We start from the raw sequence: 19217 nt of genomic DNA on the forward strand, positions 1-19217 counted from the left end.
CCCTCGTGCAGATGTGATCCAGCTGTTGTGCAGGGGCAAAGGAGAAGGCAGTGAAGCTCCATATGAAGCCTTGACCGACTCCAGCAGCGTTGGAGGGGACGACTGAACTCTGGTGCTGTTTTGTTTTGTAACCGCAGAGCTGGAAGAGTCCCAGAGGAAGTGTCCCCCTTGCTGGTACAAATTTGCCAACACGTTCCTGATCTGGGAATGCCACCCGTACTGGATCAAGCTGAAGGAGATCGTGAACTTAATTGTCATGGATCCGTTCGTGGACTTGGCCATCACCATCTGTATTGTGCTCAACACCTTGTTCATGGCGATGGAGCACCATCCGATGACCCCAGAGTTTGAACACGTGCTCTCCGTAGGAAACCTGGTAAGAGAAAAGGAATATTGGTAAATATTCCTTACACATCTGCTCCTGCTGGGACACGTTGCGCGTTCACGTAGACTTAGACTGAAAATGCTGCTGTTCCAAAGGGCGCTGAGCGGTGTGAGCTTGTCCTCACTGCACGCTGTGGCCGCTCAGAGATGTTTGCCAGGGGTGCACCTCTCTGCTCAAAATTCATTACTACTTAAAAAGCCATCTGTTAATTCCTGGTGTGCCTGGCTATGTCAATGGTATTTGTGCTGCGTTGGAGGGGAAAAGTCTCCTGCGGCCACGTACGTGGCGTTGCGCAGGCTGCGTGTTTGAATCAGTGTGGAGAGTTTTATTGTCTGATATCTAGCCTGAAGCTCAGAAAACGAACAAAAGTGAATCTTTACCTGTTCTTTGTCTGCCTCTCTCCTCATCAATGCAGGTTTTCACTGGCATTTTCACAGCAGAAATGTTCCTGAAGCTCATTGCCATGGATCCCTACTATTATTTCCAAGAAGGCTGGAACATCTTTGATGGGTTTATTGTCTCCCTCAGCTTAATGGAACTGAGTCTGGCAGATGTGGAAGGACTTTCTGTGCTGCGATCTTTCCGATTGGTATTTCTTATTCCAGTGCTTTTTGAACGTTATTATCACGGAGCTACTAGAAAGAGTATAATAGAAGTGCTGAATACCTGCAGCCTTCATGTGCTTTAACTTGTCAGTGGTTAAGGTTTCGCAAATTAAATTATGAAGTCCTCAAGGTGAGATTTTTGTGTGCAGAGAACCGCAACTGAGGTCAGATTTTTCCAAGGATCTCGGTACTCCGAAGCTCCCGCTTAGATCCAGCTTCAGAAAGTCTGTCTCCAAGTGAGATTCTCTGGAAATTGAACTCTGTAAACTTTGGTTGTGTCTTCTGGATATGCCAGGAAAAGCAGCTGTCTTTTTCCAGGGAAAGATGAGCAGCATTGAGGAAAGAAAAAGTAGATTTTTGTATTTTATTTTTACATGCACCCTTCAAATAAGTCTCCCGACTTCCTTCATGTTGCAAAGTGAGATAGAAGCTCCATGCTTTGTTGAGGGAAATCACCATTTGGGGGATAAAAAGTACAAAATACAGGAGGCCAAATTCAAATTGGAGTCAAGCATTCCCTACTCTCACTGACTTCAGCAGCAGAAGCATGGGCTTATGTTTATGTCAGATATGAGATGGTTGCTGTCTGATTTTCCTCTTTGTTTAAGATGAAGTTAAATTAAATGTCATTTTTCTGTTTTGTTTTGGTTTTTTATCGTAGCTGAGAGTCTTCAAACTGGCCAAGTCCTGGCCCACTCTGAACATGCTGATAAAAATCATCGGTAACTCAGTGGGTGCTTTGGGGAACTTGACCTTGGTGCTAGCCATCATCGTGTTCATCTTTGCTGTGGTGGGCATGCAGCTCTTCGGCAAAAGCTACAAGGAGTGTGTCTGCAAGATCAATCCAGATTGTGAGCTACCCCGCTGGCACATGCACGATTTCTTCCACTCCTTCCTTATTGTCTTCCGTGTGTTGTGTGGGGAATGGATTGAGACCATGTGGGATTGTATGGAAGTAGCAGGACAGGCCATGTGCTTGATTGTCTTCATGATGGTCATGGTCATCGGAAATTTAGTGGTCAGTAAATGGTTACTGATGGGCTTTATTGGTTGCCTCTGGGTGGGATAGAACATGGGGAGACCGCAGGACTTAGGGAGTAATGATTTGTGAGTCTTTTGGGGCTCTTCATGGCCTTTGATATATGAACAGTCCTACTGGCTTCGGTAGCACAACATTAAGGATGTGCTTTGCTTAAGCAGTCACCCCCAAATGAAACATCTGAGCACTCTGCAACAAAAGCTTTAGGTACAAACACCTCAGTCAGAGGGAACAGACCCACACCTTGCCCGAGAGGGGGTAAAAGAAGCAAAACCTGGCTCTTCAAATGCCAGGAGAGGGAATAAATTGGTACACAGGGGAAGGTCCTGAAGTGTTAAAATCAGGATGGGAAGTGTCTTCTAAAATCTGCCCACCAGCTCAATCATGAGGTGTGGTTGTGTGCAAGAATCAGCTGGTGAAACTGCACGGCCTGTTGTGTGGGAGGTTAGACTGGATCATGATGTTTCCTTCGGGCCTTAAATTTCATGAAGAAAAGTCTATGGAGGGAAACGGAAGCAGGAATCAAGTAGCGTGAACAGTTGCATGTCTTCAAAGTAGCGTTGTGAGCTCTCTCTGAGAGGACCTGTCTCACCAAGGGTTTATAACAAAATAAGTCAGTAGGTGTGGGCAAGGAAATGAAGCTGGGAGCGATCCCTCAAAATGCCTAAATTAGACCCATTTCCTTTGAGCCAGAGATGGGACTAAACCAGAAACACTGAATTTCAGCCCTTTGGATGGCTGCTGCTTTAATCCCTCCCTCTAACATCTGCAGTCTGGATCCTGCCAGGGGCTCCATGTCAGGGACTCGGGGACCCTTTTACCTGCACCAAACCCCACCGACTCCAGTGGAGTTGTGCCGCACAGGGCTCCATTGATCATGGGACACCTTGCAGGATCAGTGTCTTATTCCTTGAGTCCCCCGTAGGTCTGTGGGGCACCAGAGCTGGTTCTCAGTGTGGGCTTTGGAGACGTAGCTCTGCAGCCCCTCTTTAACATCGGCAGGACTTGGGTGGCTAAATAATCATGTTCGGCTTTGGAAACGAACCCCTTGCGTGTCAGCTCTGCCAAGCGTGACCTCTTCTCCTCCAGGTGCTGAACCTGTTCTTGGCCTTGCTGCTGAGCTCCTTCAGCGCAGACAACTTAGCGGCGACGGACGATGACGGGGAGATGAACAACCTGCAGATTTCCGTCATTCGCATCAAAAAGGGCATCGCCTGGACCAAGGCCAAAGTGCGCGAGTTCATGCAGGCTCATTTCAAGCAGAGAGAGGCGGACGAGGTCAAACCCTTGGATGAGTTGTATGACAAGAAGGTGAACTGCATCGCCAACCACACAGGGGCCGATATCAACAGGGACATTGATTATCAGAAGAATGGCAATGGGACGACGAGTGGCATCGGGAGCAGCGTGGAGAAGTACATAATAGACGAAGATCACATGTCCTTCATCAACAACCCCAACCTCACTGTCCGGGTACCTATTGCTGTGGGCGAATCAGATTTTGAAAATCTCAACACAGAAGATTTCAGCAGTGATACAGATCCAGATGGCAGCAAAGAGGTAGGATGAAATGCTCAAATCCATTCTAGTTTGACCCTCGTGTGAGCGCCTAGAAGCATCTTAGAAAGGGAGAACTGGATAGATCCAGCACAAAACTCCTGTTTCTGTGATGTCTTTGCACTCAAGACAGAAGTTTCTTGTGCTAGTTGCTCTATGGAGAGCCACATATACTTGTAAATACATATAATATACTTAATACTGTCTGTCCTGTTAACATGAGATGCAGGTTGGGTCAGAATCTTAATGAGGAGGCAACTTCCAGTACAGTAAATGTGGTGAGCAAATCACTGCGTCATCACAGCGCTTGATATTCATTGGGAATTAATTACAGATGGGATTGGGTTTTCTTTTGTGTTCAAGAAACTGGATGATACCAGCTCCTCTGAAGGCAGCACCATTGATATAAAGCCTGAAGTGGAAGAAGTCCCTGTGGAGGCACCGGAGGAGTATCTGGACCCAGACGCTTGCTTCACAGAAGGTGAGATGATTTGAAGTGTGGAAAGAAGCTGTTAACAGGGGACCTATGTGTGCTGTAGGCTTACCTTAAGGTTAGGTCTCAAGCTGGGTCTGGGCTGGCTCTCAACTTTATTTTGAGACCCTTTATGGACCCTGCGTCACAGGTGAATGAGTTTAGAGGAATTTGCAAGGTGAAGACCTTGGAGGTGCAGCTGCCTTTGCACAGATGTAGATAACCTATAGGTAGGGCATCATCATTTGTACAATTGATGCCTCGAGGACTGAGAAACAGAAGGAATCTGGCTCCTGCTCGAGTTTTTTTCCTTTCTTTCCCTGGCCTCAATGTCTTTCAGCAGCTGATCCATTACAGGTATTCCCATGGCAAAGATATTTTAAATGGTTCAAGGTTATTTTATCAGCAAGTTTTCCATTCCTCTTCTGTCAAGTGCATGGATACCTCACCGAGTAGAACGAGCTTGATCTGCTCGCAAATTGATGTTAATTCAGGTGCCCAGAAGTGGCAGAAGTAATCATAAAATCTTCAAGAGAGCATGAGTTTTAACTGAAACCCAGCGTGCTTAATATGATTGCCATCAAAACTGTGTCTGGACAAAGGCAATTTTATGTTCTTACGTTATCTCATTATCAGCACAAAGTTTGGGCTCATACTCCTTTGTGCACCATCCCCATCCAGGTTGTATGCAGCGCTGTAAGTGTTGTCAGGTCAATATTGAGGAAGGGCTGGGGAAGTCCTGGTGGACCTTGAGGAAGACGTGTTTTCTGATTGTGGAGCATAACTGGTTCGAGACGTTCATCATCTTCATGATCCTGCTGAGCAGTGGTGCTCTGGTGAGTACAACACAGAAATCTGGGTACCCAGTTGTGTTGAACCAGGGGGCCTTTAATTGGGAAATACAGGAAATGTGGTGAAAAAGCAAGCTGTGATGATTCTTACTTGGAAAACAACACAGCTCCATGTTGTACAATACCTGCTACAGGCTTGATTAGTGATTTTTGTTTAGTTCAAAGCCTGCAAATCTGGGTCCTGATCATAGCTTGACTGCAAACGTGAGGATTTTGGACAAAGTCAGCCTGTATTTGTGTCTCACTTTCACATTACTGCACAAGAATAATTATATTTGCCTTTCTTCACTTTCCCATCTTTGCAGACCTTGACCTTGTGGTGTTACACAGACAGAAAGAATCAGTGTATTTGTTTGTTTTTACACAGTACACTGAGTGTTTAGTAGGAGTTACAGGACGGAAATCCACAGCAATTCGTACCCCACAGCAGCAGCCTGCTCTTCTTTACATGCACAGCTTTTATAGCAATTAACAGTCTGATTGCCAATGAATAATGCAGATAAGGTGCACGGTATAAGAAATGCAGTTCCACTGCTCGTCTCGGTATCGTTTGAATAAGCTTCTGGATAACGACATTGAACTATGGAGTAAATCCAATATAATGACACGAATACCCGGTTATTTCCCAGGCTTTTGAGGATATTTACATAGAGCAGAGAAAAACCATCCGGACCATCCTGGAGTACGCGGACAAGGTCTTCACTTACATTTTCATCCTGGAGATGCTGCTGAAATGGTGCGCTTACGGATTCGTCAAGTTCTTCACTAACGCCTGGTGCTGGCTGGATTTCCTCATTGTGGCTGTATGTATCCCCTCCTCCTTATTTTTTGGTTGGAAAAATAATGGTAGTTAGAAGAATGCTGGCTCATGTTTCCTCCTGAGAAGTGTCCTAACTGAATCATGTATGCAATGAGGACTCAGTCCCAGGTATCTCTAAGCTTCCAAACCAGGGATAAAACCCTTGAGGCCTTTGCGTTTCCTGTGCAACCGTGGGATTTCTGCCCTGCAGGTCCTGCTGAGGCTGCAGAAACCGAGGAGGCTCTGCCAGCCCTTGGCTCTTTGCTCCGCTGAAAATACCTTTTCTAAGAGGCCTCCCTGCAGGTTGAGCCCCTGGAAGGTGTTCACAGTGGGAGAATTGTGCAGAAATGGTATTTTTCGGTGACACCCTCGCCTTGTAGTCATTTACTTGCGTTATTAACGACGGGGGGATGACGAGGCAGGCAAAACCTTCCCATCCAACCCCCTCATGAGCTTGTTCTGAACGTTGGGGCGCATATAGTTGGGAAAATCCGAGTGCTTTGAAAGCTTATTGTGCAAAATGACGTTCAACGTCATCCTTATGCTGTTAAAAAGATCTAACACCCAGGAGAGGAAAAGCAGAACCTTATCAAACAACCAAGCTTGCTGATAAGACATCGTAGCACGGACAAGGGAAACGGTCTGGGCAGAGCAGCACACGATCGCCCTGGAATTCCCATGCAGAATAACTTGGTAGGGAGAATGAATTTGAGAATTAAAGGAAGAAAGACAATAGAGAGAAGCGTTAGCAATAAACAGGGCTCAACAAGGGCGTTTAAAATAAATGCAGTTGATGCTGTCAGAAGTGGCAGAAGATGATGGAATTCAATAAGCCCTGAAGTCCAAGGAGCTGCCAAAAAGGAACTTCAGGATCCTCAGTGCTTGGATTCTTTTGAAACGTTTCATCACATCCAGTTGTGAATCGGTGTCCTTAGCGAGTGCCGCAAGAGCAAGTAGGAAAAAAAAAACCCATAAAAGATTTTTCCAAGCTTCTCCTTTGGAACATTTTGGATATGATTCAGTTATGCCAAGTTGCTGTTCAGTGACATTATCACTCTGGAAATATTTCTGAGTAGGTGGAGGAACTATGCTTGGAATTCAGGGGCAGAAGTGACTCAAGATGTCTGCTTTTTCCTGTGGAAAAGTGAAATTCTCATGTTTTATTTAAAAAGTCCTCGCTGATCCCCTTAGCACCTTTCCTTTTAACACACACCTTGAAGAAGTAACTCTTCTGAGAATAACCCTGTATCTCCAGCTGCTGGGGACAAGTGAAGTGCTGCTATATAGACAGATGTGGTACAGATTTCATTTGCTTCCCAAACATCTGGCTGCTGGTGGGGTAAAGATAAGGAAGGCCCCAGGCAGGTAACACGCGGACAGGGAGTGGAGGAGGCTTTTGGTATCACAGACAGGAGAGCTGCACATTTTTGTCTGCAAAAAAAATGTGATTTTTGAGATGCCAAAATATTACTTGACAGAATCTCAGCTGGGCATCGTATCTATTAAATCAGTTTTTTAGTTTTTATTTTTTAAATGAATTTTCTGATGTGACGTAGATGGGGTTTCGAGTGAGCTCAGGATGGCAGCCGTAACTAATAGAGGATAAATAAACCTTTGCATCATAACAACGCTCTTGAATGTTATTTTTCAGGTTTGATAGCATTGTCAAATAACCCTCCTCCTCTGATTCCCAAAGCTGTGTATTTGTGAAGACTTTTTCTGGGTAATAATGAAGGCTTCTGCTTTTCAGTCAATCTGGAATTCCTTTTGTCTGACATCGGTGCCTGCTGTGTCTTCTGTCGGAGTGTCCCGAGAGAATAACACTGAAAAGACCCCAGGAAACTCAAACAGCCTTTAGGCACTTTACTGCCACTGGGGTAGTTTCCTACTCGGTACCAAAGCGTTATCCCGAGGGGAAGAAGCCCTAAAAGTGAGGATTCAGTGAAGCCTTTACCCTGTATTATATTTACAGGGTAAAACACTGCATTGCTGTGTATATGGACCATGTAGCCCCTACCTGCAAACCCCCAAAATCTGAACTCTGGGACCAGGACTGTAATGTTATTGGTGTCGCTGTGGGCCTGGTCCCTGCCTGAGGAGGCTGATTTTGCTTCACAAAATTCTGCTTTTTGTTGTAAACCTTTGGGACACCCCTGTAATCAATGTAATCTTAAAATCAGTGTGATTTTTCAAATCAGAAAGCCACATGGAAATAACCAAAGGGCCACGTTGCCATACATTGTGGCCACTTATTTTGGGGTGGATATGAAGACAGAAAAAGCGTGAAGCAGATGCACAAACAGTAAAATAAGATGAAATCTCTTAAGTTTTCCCACATTTGAAACCTGGTCCTGGGATATGTGTGGAATAAGAATCATCCTTATAATTAATTTAACGATATTATCTTAATATCCCTTTTTAAAAAAGAATGATAAATAGGAAGTGCCCTATTCTGAGAACTAAGCTGAAAAACCCCCATGTGTTAAAAGGAGGAGGTCTCATGTTTTTCCATTATTTGTTCCTGTATATTGATGTCTTTTTATTTTTCATTTTTTTCCCTTAAAAAGGGTTGACATATCTGTTTCTTATCTGTGTCTGTAATGTGATAACTAGCCAAAAATGGAAGATAGCGGGATGCTGATGAACCGGTGTCTGTAGATGCTATCTACATACGGCCGAGTCACGCCTGATCTAATCTAAATTGTTTTCCAATGGCTCGTGTGGGGACTAAACACATGTGCCAGGTCAAAAAGTAGATGGTCCCAGGCTTTTGGTGCTACGGGGCTTAATCCTGAGCTGCCCACACTACCAGGTGGTTAAGGGATATTCAGTAATGCACAAGTGCAGAGCCTAAATCTGCATCCAGGCTGCTAAAGGAAACAGGTTGTCTTTGTGGTTGTGGTGTTGAAAAATGGGTATAAGGAAGCTGTCCCCAGCTGTGTCGCACTTTCAGTGGGTGAGCCCCAGCGACCGCTGCGCACCTCGGTTTGCCCATCTGTAAAATGGGCTCGCCCGTCCTCAGCCTCCCTCCGAGATGCTCTCAAATGCCACTGCCACTCCGAGCAGGCAAAAAACCGTGCCTGGCGGTTACTCAGTGTTACGAGCAGAGCAAACACACCCAGCCTTGGGTTTTCAGGTGGGACAGGTTGGAATCGACCCCCTCGGCACCGTGTGTGACGGGGTCGGCGCTCACGGTTTTCCGACTTGTTTTGGCAGAAGCAGACCCAGGCACACGTCCCGTCCCCGAAGGCCATTGCCGCGGCCGAAGCACCGTGAGCACGGCGGCTTGCTGTACGAGTTGAGCGCAGGTTGTGCAGTGTGTGTATTTATCTGTATTCTTTCTCATAGGTACCTTTAACATTTGTCTGGCTTAAATTTAATGGGAGCCGCTGGGATCCTGCAGACAGTAAAGGGCGAGGGTAAGGTTTTTGTCATCGTTTGGGCTCTTCCTTCCGACAGACCCCTTCTCCGTCTGTGTGTCTCTGCCTCTCTCTCACTTATCTTTCCCCTATGTTCTTTTCTTATGCCTTTCTCAACCGCATTATTTCCTTCCAGGTCGTTTCAGTCAAGTGAAGTAGGCAGCTGGTGTCATGTCTTCGGTATTTATTATTACGGGGGCGGCCCAGGCTGGCAGTCTGGGCTGGGCAATCAGTGCTAGGGGATTCATTCTAACAGTCTGGAACCTTTTTTTCTTTTTTTTCTTTTTCTTTTTCTTTTTCTTTTTTTTTCCTTTTCTTTTCTTTCTTTCTTTCTTCTTTTTTTGTTTCTATTTTCTGTGTAGGTCTCTTTAGTCAGCCTTATAGCTAATGCCCTGGGCTACTCGGAACTAGGTGCCATAAAGTCCCTTAGGACACTAAGAGCTTTGAGGCCTTTAAGAGCGTTGTCCCGATTTGAGGGGATGAGGGTAAGATGCCATTAGCAGCTGATCCTTCTGCATGCCTGTGGAGCGGTTTTTTTTAAGCATGCTAGAACTGATCAAAACTGGTGGAAAGACGATTCCAAACAGACTCATGATGCAGCTGCTGACTCGATCACCTCTACCGTGGATGTCCCCTCACCCTGCCCACTGCTGCACCCTCCCCTCTTAAGAAAGGGAGATGCATTCAGCTGCCTCATTACATTAATTACTGGCCCAAACCACATGCCATTTGTAGACTATGTTAACACTTGGCTGTTCTCATTTAGCCTGGCTTTTACCTCTAGCATCCGAGGGGGCTTCTCAGCTGTAACTTTTTTGATCTAGGGAGAATCACCAGGTGCAAAGAAGCAGAATTTGAACCACCTCAGTGTCTCCAGCCCCTCTAGGTGTTGGCTGCTGGTGGACTTGGATTGAAAGTCTATATCAGAGGGGTTTTTCAAAATGCAATGTGCCTGCAAGGGGGTAAAAGGCTGCCTCCTTTCTGGGATCGCTCAGGCCTGCAGGAAGGGACTGGCGGGGAGCTCAGCTGTTTGAAAAAAAGGCTTTGGTTTAATTCCTCTTGTTGCACCTTGTTGTTCTCGGTCCAGTCTGGTGGTGACTGGAAGCCTTGTCTGGTAGTGAAGCTTTTCCTTTCCACTCCCTCCCTTTTACCATGCTTTACGGTCCCCTGTCCTGTCACTGTGGAAGTAGCAACGAAGCACAAGCAAAGCATTGAACTTAACAAGCTTTCCTCAAATTTTGGTAGACAGCACCACTGTCTTGGGGATTGGAAATTATCGCACGAGTTTGCCACTAAGATTCTCTATTTTGGTGCTTTTTTTCCCCGTTTGGGATTGAAATGGTCTTCGAAGAACACGCAAAAAAAAATCATAGTTTCTGTTAAGTAAAGGGGATGTTGTATTCACGGGTTTCCCAGTTGCTCTTAGGACAACAACGTAGATCTTTTGTGCTAAATCCCAGTCAGCTCACAGTTAGATATTCCAAAAGAGAAAATTACCTATTTTTTTAAAAAGGGGAAGGAAATAGCAGTCGCAATTTTACTCCAGGGTCCAACTGGAGCAATTCCACCCGGACCCTTCTGATCTCCTTTGAATTTGCTGTAGCACAAGTAAGCACAAAATACAGCGCGAGAGAGGCCTGGAGCTGATCAGGAGTCCTCAAATTCCATAGGAAGTGATAGAAATAAGTAACATAACAAGTCCAAAGCAGGCTGTTTATCCCATAGTACATTACCCTGCTGTCATTTCTTTGTGTCAGTGAGCTTAATTCAGAACTTTCTCCTATAATACAGGCACAAAGGATGAAAACTTTTCCATCGACACCGAGCCAGAGCTTTTGCCAGGCTGGGTTCAGGTCCCACCTCAGAGAGCGATCACAGAGGAGAAGACCTGGCTCTAAACCTGTAGATAATTAAAAGCTATTTTTAAGCCGTGCTGCAGGGACGCTGTGATTTCCAATGCACAGCCAGGAAATTCTCATGCTTAGAGTGAGGGATTTTCACCGCAGCAAAACTGAGAGAGAGTTACGATTACAGCCCTGTTAGTTCCCTAAATCCAATTATTTTGCCTTTGTTTTGACTTGGAGACAAGCGTTGCTGCCCCATACAACCCGAACAATTCTTCTGAGCCAGAGAACAGAGATCTGAAATGCCTTTGCAAAGGAAACCGAAAATGTAGTTCTTTGCTTTTCTCTACTCCGTAGTAATCCGCATTTCCAAGAGCTTGCTCTGCTCTCAAATTATTCAGGAAGTTTGACAGTAGTGCTATGAAACGTGCATGCGTTTTTGTCAGTCTGCACACAAAAGCCATGTTCCTTCTCTCAGCTCTTTTGGATGCCGTATCAATTGAACGTACCGTAAGTGACCACGTTTGCAGGAGGATGAGACACTTTCTGCCGTGAACTGGAATAAACCACTATGATAACCCAGTATATTGATACCTGAAGGATCTGAAACCAGGAAGGCGTACGGCTGCTGTGTTGCTACCAGCAGCAGAGCATCCTGTAGGGATGACGGGAGGGCAGAAGCAAAGGCGCTCTGCGTAGAGCCTGTCTGGAGGGGCTGGCTCTAATCTCTGATATAAATACATATATAGGTAGATAGATCTCTAATCTATACACCTCACTGGGTATCCAGTGCTGAATTCATGACAGTTCTAGTCTTTAAATAGGTCTATGAAATGAATTTACCAGTTGTAATGCTACTCACTGCCCAGATCGCTGTCGTCTTCCATTTGCCTTGGTGCTCGCTGCGATGGAGGACAGGGCCTTGCTGCGAGCTCCTCATGGGGCTGGTGGCTGCACCCAGCAAGCAGAGGTTGTAGGAGAAGAGGGGACACTCGGTGGTGATGGGGACACTCGATGGTGGCCAGGACCACTTTGTGTCTCAAGTGCTGCAACTTGAGGGCTCCCGAATCACCGTGCGTTGAGAAGTCTTTCAAAACTAAGGCGGAGGGGTAAAAACAGTTTAGATTCTGTTCGTCTATTAAAGGAATCTAAATTAGGAGATCATAATAAAAGATTTAATATCCTGCTGACCTGACTCTATTAAAAACCCTGATAGCTTACATTTTTGTCATGTGTTGGCCAGGGATGCTCAGGGACATGGTGCTCCCAAACTCTGAAAGGCTAAAATTAGGAGGTGGTGGAAGATGCGAGCTCTGACGAAACCCTTCATTGCTTCCCGCCGTGTTTGCTGCAGTTTTGGAGGAAGGAACATGGCTTTTCTGTCCTTTTGAGCCTGCATAGCTGCATGCTCAGCTGTCTGCCTGAGACAACATGATTGGCCTTGCTTAGTCACAAATATGATCTTGGTGTTTTACAGCTTAGTCTTAACAAGAGCTTAACAACGCCGGGCTTGGTCCTGTCCCCACCGGAGTCAGTGCCACCCGCTTTGCTGGTGACCTCGGTGGGAGCAGGAGACGGGCTTGGAAGTGATAACAGCCTTGTTTGAAAGTGGGGAATGGCCGTAAGGGCCACTGGCTGATAACACCCATCGATTGCACGAGCAAAAGTGGCCTCAAACTTGGCTCTGAGAAAATTTGTAGCTAGGAGCCTGCTTGTTACTCAGCAGAGAGCCTGAGCCTCACTCGGTAATGCCCCCCTCGCCCTTACGGCAATTAAAATGATTGAAAATAATTGTTGTCTAACTAAAAGAAGTAACCATCCAAAATGAAACGCAGTCAAATCTAACAACCTGGCCTGTTTTGTTTGAAAAACAGAGCTTCAGTAGGTGGCTTTTGAGCAGAATTCTTGTACCGCTTGGAATAAGTTCACTGCCAACTTCTGCACGGAGTAAACGCCACGCATCTGTCAGTGGCCTTACCTCCTATTCCCCCCCCAAAAACAGCTGTATTGATGCTTGCTGTCTCCTGCCTTGTGTTTTATACTGAAACTTTTTCCCACCCCTTCCAACACAGGTGGTTGTCAACGCCTTGGTTGGCGCTATCCCTTCCATTATGAATGTGTTGTTGGTCTGCCTTATCTTCTGGCTGATTTTCAGCATTATGGGGGTTAACCTGTTTGCCGGGAAATATCATTACTGCTTTAATGAAACAGCTGAGGAGCGCTTTGAAATAGATATTGTTAACAACAAGACAGACTGCGAGGCACTGATGCCACCCAACTCCACTGAGATTCGATGGAAGAACGTGAAAATTAACTTTGACAACGTCGGCGCAGGATACCTGGCTCTTCTGCAAGTTGTAAGTTGTGCTTTCACCATCTCCCCAGTCATGGTAAATACAGGCTGCCTCTGATGCATTAAATACAGCGTCCCATTAATCCCTGGAATAAAATTGCCATTTTATCTGGCGCCCCTTTGCCTAATGTGGGTCACCCAGCACAGCAAACGGCCCCAACTCTACTCTTTAGTCTACCAAACCTTCCCTGAGATAGCAGTAAATCTGTTTAGGTTCACCTGGATTCATTTCATTTAGGTTTAGAAATATTTAAGTAATATTAAAGTTCAGTATAAAGGGCAGTCGGGAGTGCCAGGGAATCCTTGACATTGCTTTCACAAGCCGGATTTGTGCTTTTATTTTGGGTGAGTTCTGTCTAAGAGGACGTGTGTTTTCTCCACCAGGCTACCTTCAAGGGCTGGATGGACATCATGTACGCAGCAGTCGATTCCAGAAAGGTAACGTGCACCACCACAGTCTCACCTCCCAGTGTTTCCCTCTGCTCTTCTGCTTTGCTAAAATCAAGAGGAAAAACTGCAGAACAATTTAAACCGTAGCATATTACAGTTCTGAAGACCAAATCACCATCCTCCTGGTATATACACACAATATCCATGCATGTACTTTTGCTTTAAATGATGTGAGGACGTGGTTTTCCATATATAACCACAGCTTTATAAAGTGTGATTGCCTTACATGGGAATACTTGGAAACATGACCAGGCTCATTTTGACTGTTTTTTGTATGCTGCCTTTGAAATGTCATTTATTTCTCTCCTCATCTCCCATTCAGCAAGAAGAGCAACCCAAGTACGAGGACAACATTTACATGTACATCTATTTTGTTATCTTCATCATCTTCGGCTCCTTTTTCACCCTGAACTTGTTCATCGGTGTCATCATCGACAACTTCAATCAACAGAAGAAAAAGATAAGTGATCTGTGTTTGCTGATGGAGACGGAGGGGATGGGGAAGGAGGTTGTGCAATAAAACACGTTACTCATTGGAAAAATACCCTGTTTTCTTCAAAGGAAAATCAATACGCCTTGGGTATTAGTAGAAGTTATTTCTGTCTAAAATAGCTGCCACCAACTTCCCATATGGCAGGTTTCCTCATGACTTAGCTGGGATATTATTCCTTTCCCTGCTGGTGCGTGAGCTGATTGTAACCAGTTTTCCTTTTGCCCCTTTACTTTGGAGGTCAAGATATTTTCATGACAGAAGAACAGAAGAAGTACTACAACGCCATGAAAAAGCTGGGCTCAAAGAAGCCTCAAAAACCCATTCCCCGACCTCTGGTGAGTGTGTTATAAAGGGAATTGAAGGAAAAAAAGCCCTCGCAGAGTAGAGATTCAAAGGAGCTTTGGCTCCAAAAGCGTCCTTTGTACTAACTCATGCTGGACTCCACCTCACCCTGTTCTTGTCATGATAATTCAGGAGTGATCTGAGAGAGGTTAAAATGCTGCAGCTGGGGTTGATGTGACTCAGTTGGCTCACCTGAACCAACAAAACAACCTGAAAACCCCATCTGGTTGAAAGGCCAGAGGTGATGGAGAGCAGGAGCCCTCCTGTTAACGTGGTCTTGGCCCATCAGCCAGCCACGTGGGCTACCTTCATCGAGACCTAAGCACGTTTCCCTGCTTTCTGAAGGGCTTGTGTGTGATGTGGGCTGAGAACCTTGGATGGTGCTGTGGATAAGGCATCCTGCTGGTGCAACGAGACCGCTGCCAGGGCGTGAGCGTTGAAATCTCCTTCAAGTGCTCTGCAGCCAGAGGCACCACGACAGGGTGGACCTGGCAGCTCTCTCTGGTTGTGAATGGAAGGACATCACCCTGCCTCTGGTCTCAACCAGCACGAAGAGGGACCTGGCAGCACTGGTTGACTGTCAATTGAACGTGAGCCAGCAGTGTGCCCAGGTGGCCCGAAGGCCAGTGGCAACCTGGGCTGTATCAGGAATAGCGTGGCCAGCAGCACCAGGGATAATTCTCCTCTCGGCACTGGTGAGGCCTCACCTCCAGTGCTGGGTGCAGCTCTGGGCCCCTCACTTCAAGAAGGATCTGGAGGTGCTAGAGCAAGTCCAGAGGAGAGCAACGAGGCTGGTGAGGGGACTAGAGGGAAAGTCTTACAATGAGAGGCTAAGGGAGCTGGGGTTGTTCAGCCTGGAGAAGAGGAGACTCAGAGGGGACCTTACTCTCTACAAGTTCCTGGAGGGAGGTTGCAGACAGTTGAGGTCAGGCTCTTCTCCCAGGCAACTGATGACAAGATGAGAGGGCATGACCTGAAGCTGCACCAGGGGAGGTTTAGGCTGGAGATGAGAAAGCAGTTCTTCATGGAGAGGGTGATCAGGCACTGGAAGGGGCTGCCCAGGGAGGTGGTGGAGTCACCATCCCTGGAGGGGTTTAAGGCAAGGCTGGATGTGGCACTCAGTGCCATGGTCTGGCCGATGTGGTGGTGTTGGGTCATGGGCTGGACTCGATGATCTCAGAGGTGTTTTCCAGCCTCAATAATTCTGTGGTTCTGTGTGAAGATAACGCTGGTAATAGGGTTGTGGGTATAAATAATGGCGTTTTCCTACCTTTCACATAAACAGATTGAATTGTGGCTACAGCTGCCTTGAAAACTTCATGAGTTACTGCAAAACCCACGTCCTCAGCCCTGTTTCCACCAACTTGTTTGACTAACGGTAGATTTTTGTTCAGACCTGCTGGGTTCATGGTCTCTCTCGTGTTGCACAGAACCGCATCCAAGGAGCCGTCTTCGACTTTGTGACTCAGCAAGCGTTCGACATCGTCATCATGATGCTCATTTGCCTCAACATGGTGACCATGATGGTGGAGACGGACACGCAGAGCAAGCAGATGGAGGACATCCTTTACTGGATCAACCTGGTGTTTGTCATCTTCTTCACCTGCGAGTGCGTGCTGAAGATGTTCGCCTTGCGGCACTACTATTTCACCATCGGCTGGAACATCTTTGACTTCGTGGTCGTGATTCTGTCCATCGTGGGTAAGTGTGACACCAGTTGGAGGTCTTTGGAGGGTTTGGCTGTCTTTTTTTTTGGTGGTTGCAGAGCAGAGCACATTGTTGTCTTTGAAGGGGGTACATAGGGGTACACATGACTTCTGGCTTCTCTTTTGAACCTTGTGAAGTGACCGTGGCAGAATTTGGCAGCTTGAAGTCCTGACTAACGCACCCTCTGTCTGTTCCAGTGTTTATTTCTGGTTGTATGGAGTAAAACACTTGACAATTACTCTCCTTGTCTTTAAAAACAGGACTTTTACTCGCCTCATCAGAGTGTTCTAACGCTCACTAACCACTGAAAATAGCATTGCAGCGCGTGCTACTGTGATTTGCACTCTTGTTTTCACTTCGGCTGAATGGTGAATCAGTCGGTTTCCTCCAACAGGGTTTTGGGTTTTTTAGCATCTAATCTGTAAAATCTGCGTAACCTCGCAAATAAAACACTCGAGAAGCTTGGCTGCACGCAGCTCTGCCGGACATAATGACAAACCATCAACCCTGGGAGACCAACCACCAGTCTGAAAACCAGGGCCAGGTTTGCTGCTGGAAAGAAGATTTCTCTTCCACATTTTTGAGAGCCCATAGCCTGGCTCTCATGGCAGAGTTAGGGCACTGAGAGCTGCACATCTCCAAGCAGCAGCTGATGTATCCTGGTCCAGGTGAAACGAATGCCTCTGCACCTCTCCCTCTCCATTTAGGAGAGCTGCACCTCTCCCTCTCCATTTAGGAGAGCTGCACCTCTCCCTCTCCATTTAGGAGAGTTGTACCTCTCCCTTTCCATTTAGGGAGCTGTACCTCTCCCTTTCCATTTAGGAGAGCTGCACCTCTCCCTCTCCATTTGGGAGAGCTGCACCTCTCCCTCTCCATTTAGGAGAGTTGTACCTCTCCCTTTCCATTTAGGGAGCTGTACCTCTCCCTTTCCATTTAGGAGAGCTGCACCTCTCCCTCTCCATTTAGGGAGCCGGAGCAGCCAGCCAAGGCTTGGCTGCCGAAAGGTGAGGCCTCTCAATCACAGCCCCCCTTTGAAAACCTGTTGTGCGTGCCCAGTCCCTCGCCCAGGTTCGGAAGCAGCAGCGGACCGCGCGTCTCCATTGTCACACTTGTTCTTTCTCTTCCTCTTTAGGGATGTTCCTGGCTGAGATCATTGAGAAGTATTTTGTGTCGCCCACTCTCTTCCGAGTCATCCGACTGGCTCGCATCGGACGTATCCTGCGTTTGATCAAAGGGGCCAAAGGAATCCGCACCTTGCTTTTTGCCTTAATGATGTCCTTGCCTGCCTTGTTCAACATCGGCCTCTTGCTGTTCTTGGTCATGTTCATCTTCTCCATCTTTGGCATGTCAAACTTTGCCTATGTCAAGCACGAGGCTGGCATAGACGATATGTTCAACTTTGAGACCTTTGGCAACAGCATGATCTGCTTGTTCCAGATCACCACGTCGGCCGGTTGGGACGGCCTCCTGCTGCCCATCCTCAACCGGCCTCCAGACTGCGACCTGGACAAGGAGCACCCTGGGAGTGGTTTTAAAGGGGATTGCGGGAACCCTTCGGTGGGGATATTTTTCTTTGTGAGTTACATCATCATCTCCTTCCTGATCGTGGTCAACATGTACATCGCCATCATCCTGGAGAACTTCAGCGTGGCGACGGAGGAGAGCGCGGACCCGCTAAGCGAGGACGACTTTGAGACCTTCTACGAGATCTGGGAGAAGTTCGACCCCGACGCCACGCAGTTCATCGAGTACAGCAAGCTCGCGGACTTCGCTGATGCTTTGGAACATCCCCTCCGCGTCCCAAAACCCAACACCATCGAACTCATCGCCATGGACCTTCCTATGGTAAGTGGAGACAGGATCCACTGTTTAGACATCCTGTTTGCCTTCACCAAACGCGTCCTGGGGGACAGCGGAGAGCTGGACATACTGCGGCAACAGATGGAGGAGAGGTTCGTGGCGTCCAACCCTTCCAAAGTGTCTTATGAGCCCATCACGACCACGCTGCGGCGCAAGCAGGAGGAGGTTTCGGCCGTGGTGATCCAGAGGGCTTACAGGGCTCGTTTGGCCAGAAGGGGCTTCATCAGCCGCCGGCCCCTCTCCACCAAACTGGAAAACGGGGGAACAAACCGGGAGAAAAAAGAGGGCACCCCCTCGACGGCCTCGCTGCCGTCGTACGACAGCGTCACCAAACCCGAGAAGGAGAAGCAGCAGCGGGCGGAGGAAGGGAGGCGAGAAAGAGCGAAACGACCGAAAGACGTCAGGGAATCCAAGTGTTGAGACAGAACCGGTAGAGTTGTACAAATGGACAGTATTTGCGAGCGAAAAAAAAACCCACAAAAAGATTGTTTACAAACTGAAATCTCTCAATCCAGAGCTGTGGAGACACTTACCTGAAGATCTTATACCAAACATAGTCTGCTTCCTGTGTGACAGCGTTGCATCTAAAGCAGTGACCTACCACCTGGTGAAAGGACCCTCGTAAACAAACATTGAAACACACACAAACAAAGGAAACAAAAAGGATTTTCTATTGTTTGGGCAGGTGGATACTGCATGTTCCACATCAGTCAATGCAACTTAGGACAAACAAGCGAAATAAACCACACAAACACACACACACACACACACACAGAGAGAGAGAAACAAAACCCGCTGCTGGGATTCATATAATTCTCCAAAGCAGCCAAAAAGAAAAAACCCAACTGATTTTATTTTCCCCTTTTGTTGATTTATTCTTGGAAAGAAAAACCCAGAAGTCACGATGTTAAGGGGTTTGTTCATGCAGAACTAGATTTGCATTTAGTTAAGCAGCAAAAACAATAAAATAATAAAAATGGAAAAAAAAAGAAAAAAACAGGAAAAAAAAGTTGTCAGACAAAAAACAAAAGGCAAAAAGAA

The 19217-nt window shown here is 46.7% G+C and overlaps 1 protein-coding gene across 4 annotated transcripts in view; it reads left to right on the forward strand.

The window, feature by feature from the left end:
- LOC104540676 (sodium channel protein type 8 subunit alpha) overlaps positions 1-18734 on the forward strand; it is a 41822-nt gene extending 23088 nt beyond the window's left edge. For 3 of the 4 annotated variants that reach the window (XM_010184537.1, XM_010184534.1, XM_010184536.1), the window contains exons 14-27: positions 138-376; positions 801-974; positions 1652-2008; positions 3119-3589; positions 3950-4067; positions 4740-4894; positions 5539-5712; positions 9490-9612; positions 13044-13328; positions 13709-13762; positions 14097-14234; positions 14498-14602; positions 16040-16310; positions 17449-18734. In XM_010184537.1, the coding sequence (XP_010182839.1) occupies positions 138-376; positions 801-974; positions 1652-2008; positions 3119-3589; positions 3950-4067; positions 4740-4894; positions 5539-5712; positions 9490-9612; positions 13044-13328; positions 13709-13762; positions 14097-14234; positions 14498-14602; positions 16040-16310; positions 17449-18596 (3812 nt within the window). In that variant the 3' untranslated portion in view covers positions 18597-18734. The remainder of the gene's footprint in view (positions 1-137; positions 377-800; positions 975-1651; positions 2009-3118; positions 3590-3949; positions 4068-4739; positions 4895-5538; positions 5713-9489; positions 9613-13043; positions 13329-13708; positions 13763-14096; positions 14235-14497; positions 14603-16039; positions 16311-17448) is intronic. The other variant, XM_010184538.1, reaches the window with a different exon arrangement.
- The last annotated feature ends 483 nt before the right edge of the window (positions 18735-19217 follow it).

The sequence above is a fragment of the Mesitornis unicolor genome, unplaced genomic scaffold (genome assembly GCF_000695765.1).
Source record: "Mesitornis unicolor isolate BGI_N332 unplaced genomic scaffold, ASM69576v1 scaffold1915, whole genome shotgun sequence".
Taxonomy (NCBI): Eukaryota; Metazoa; Chordata; class Aves; order Mesitornithiformes; family Mesitornithidae; genus Mesitornis; species Mesitornis unicolor.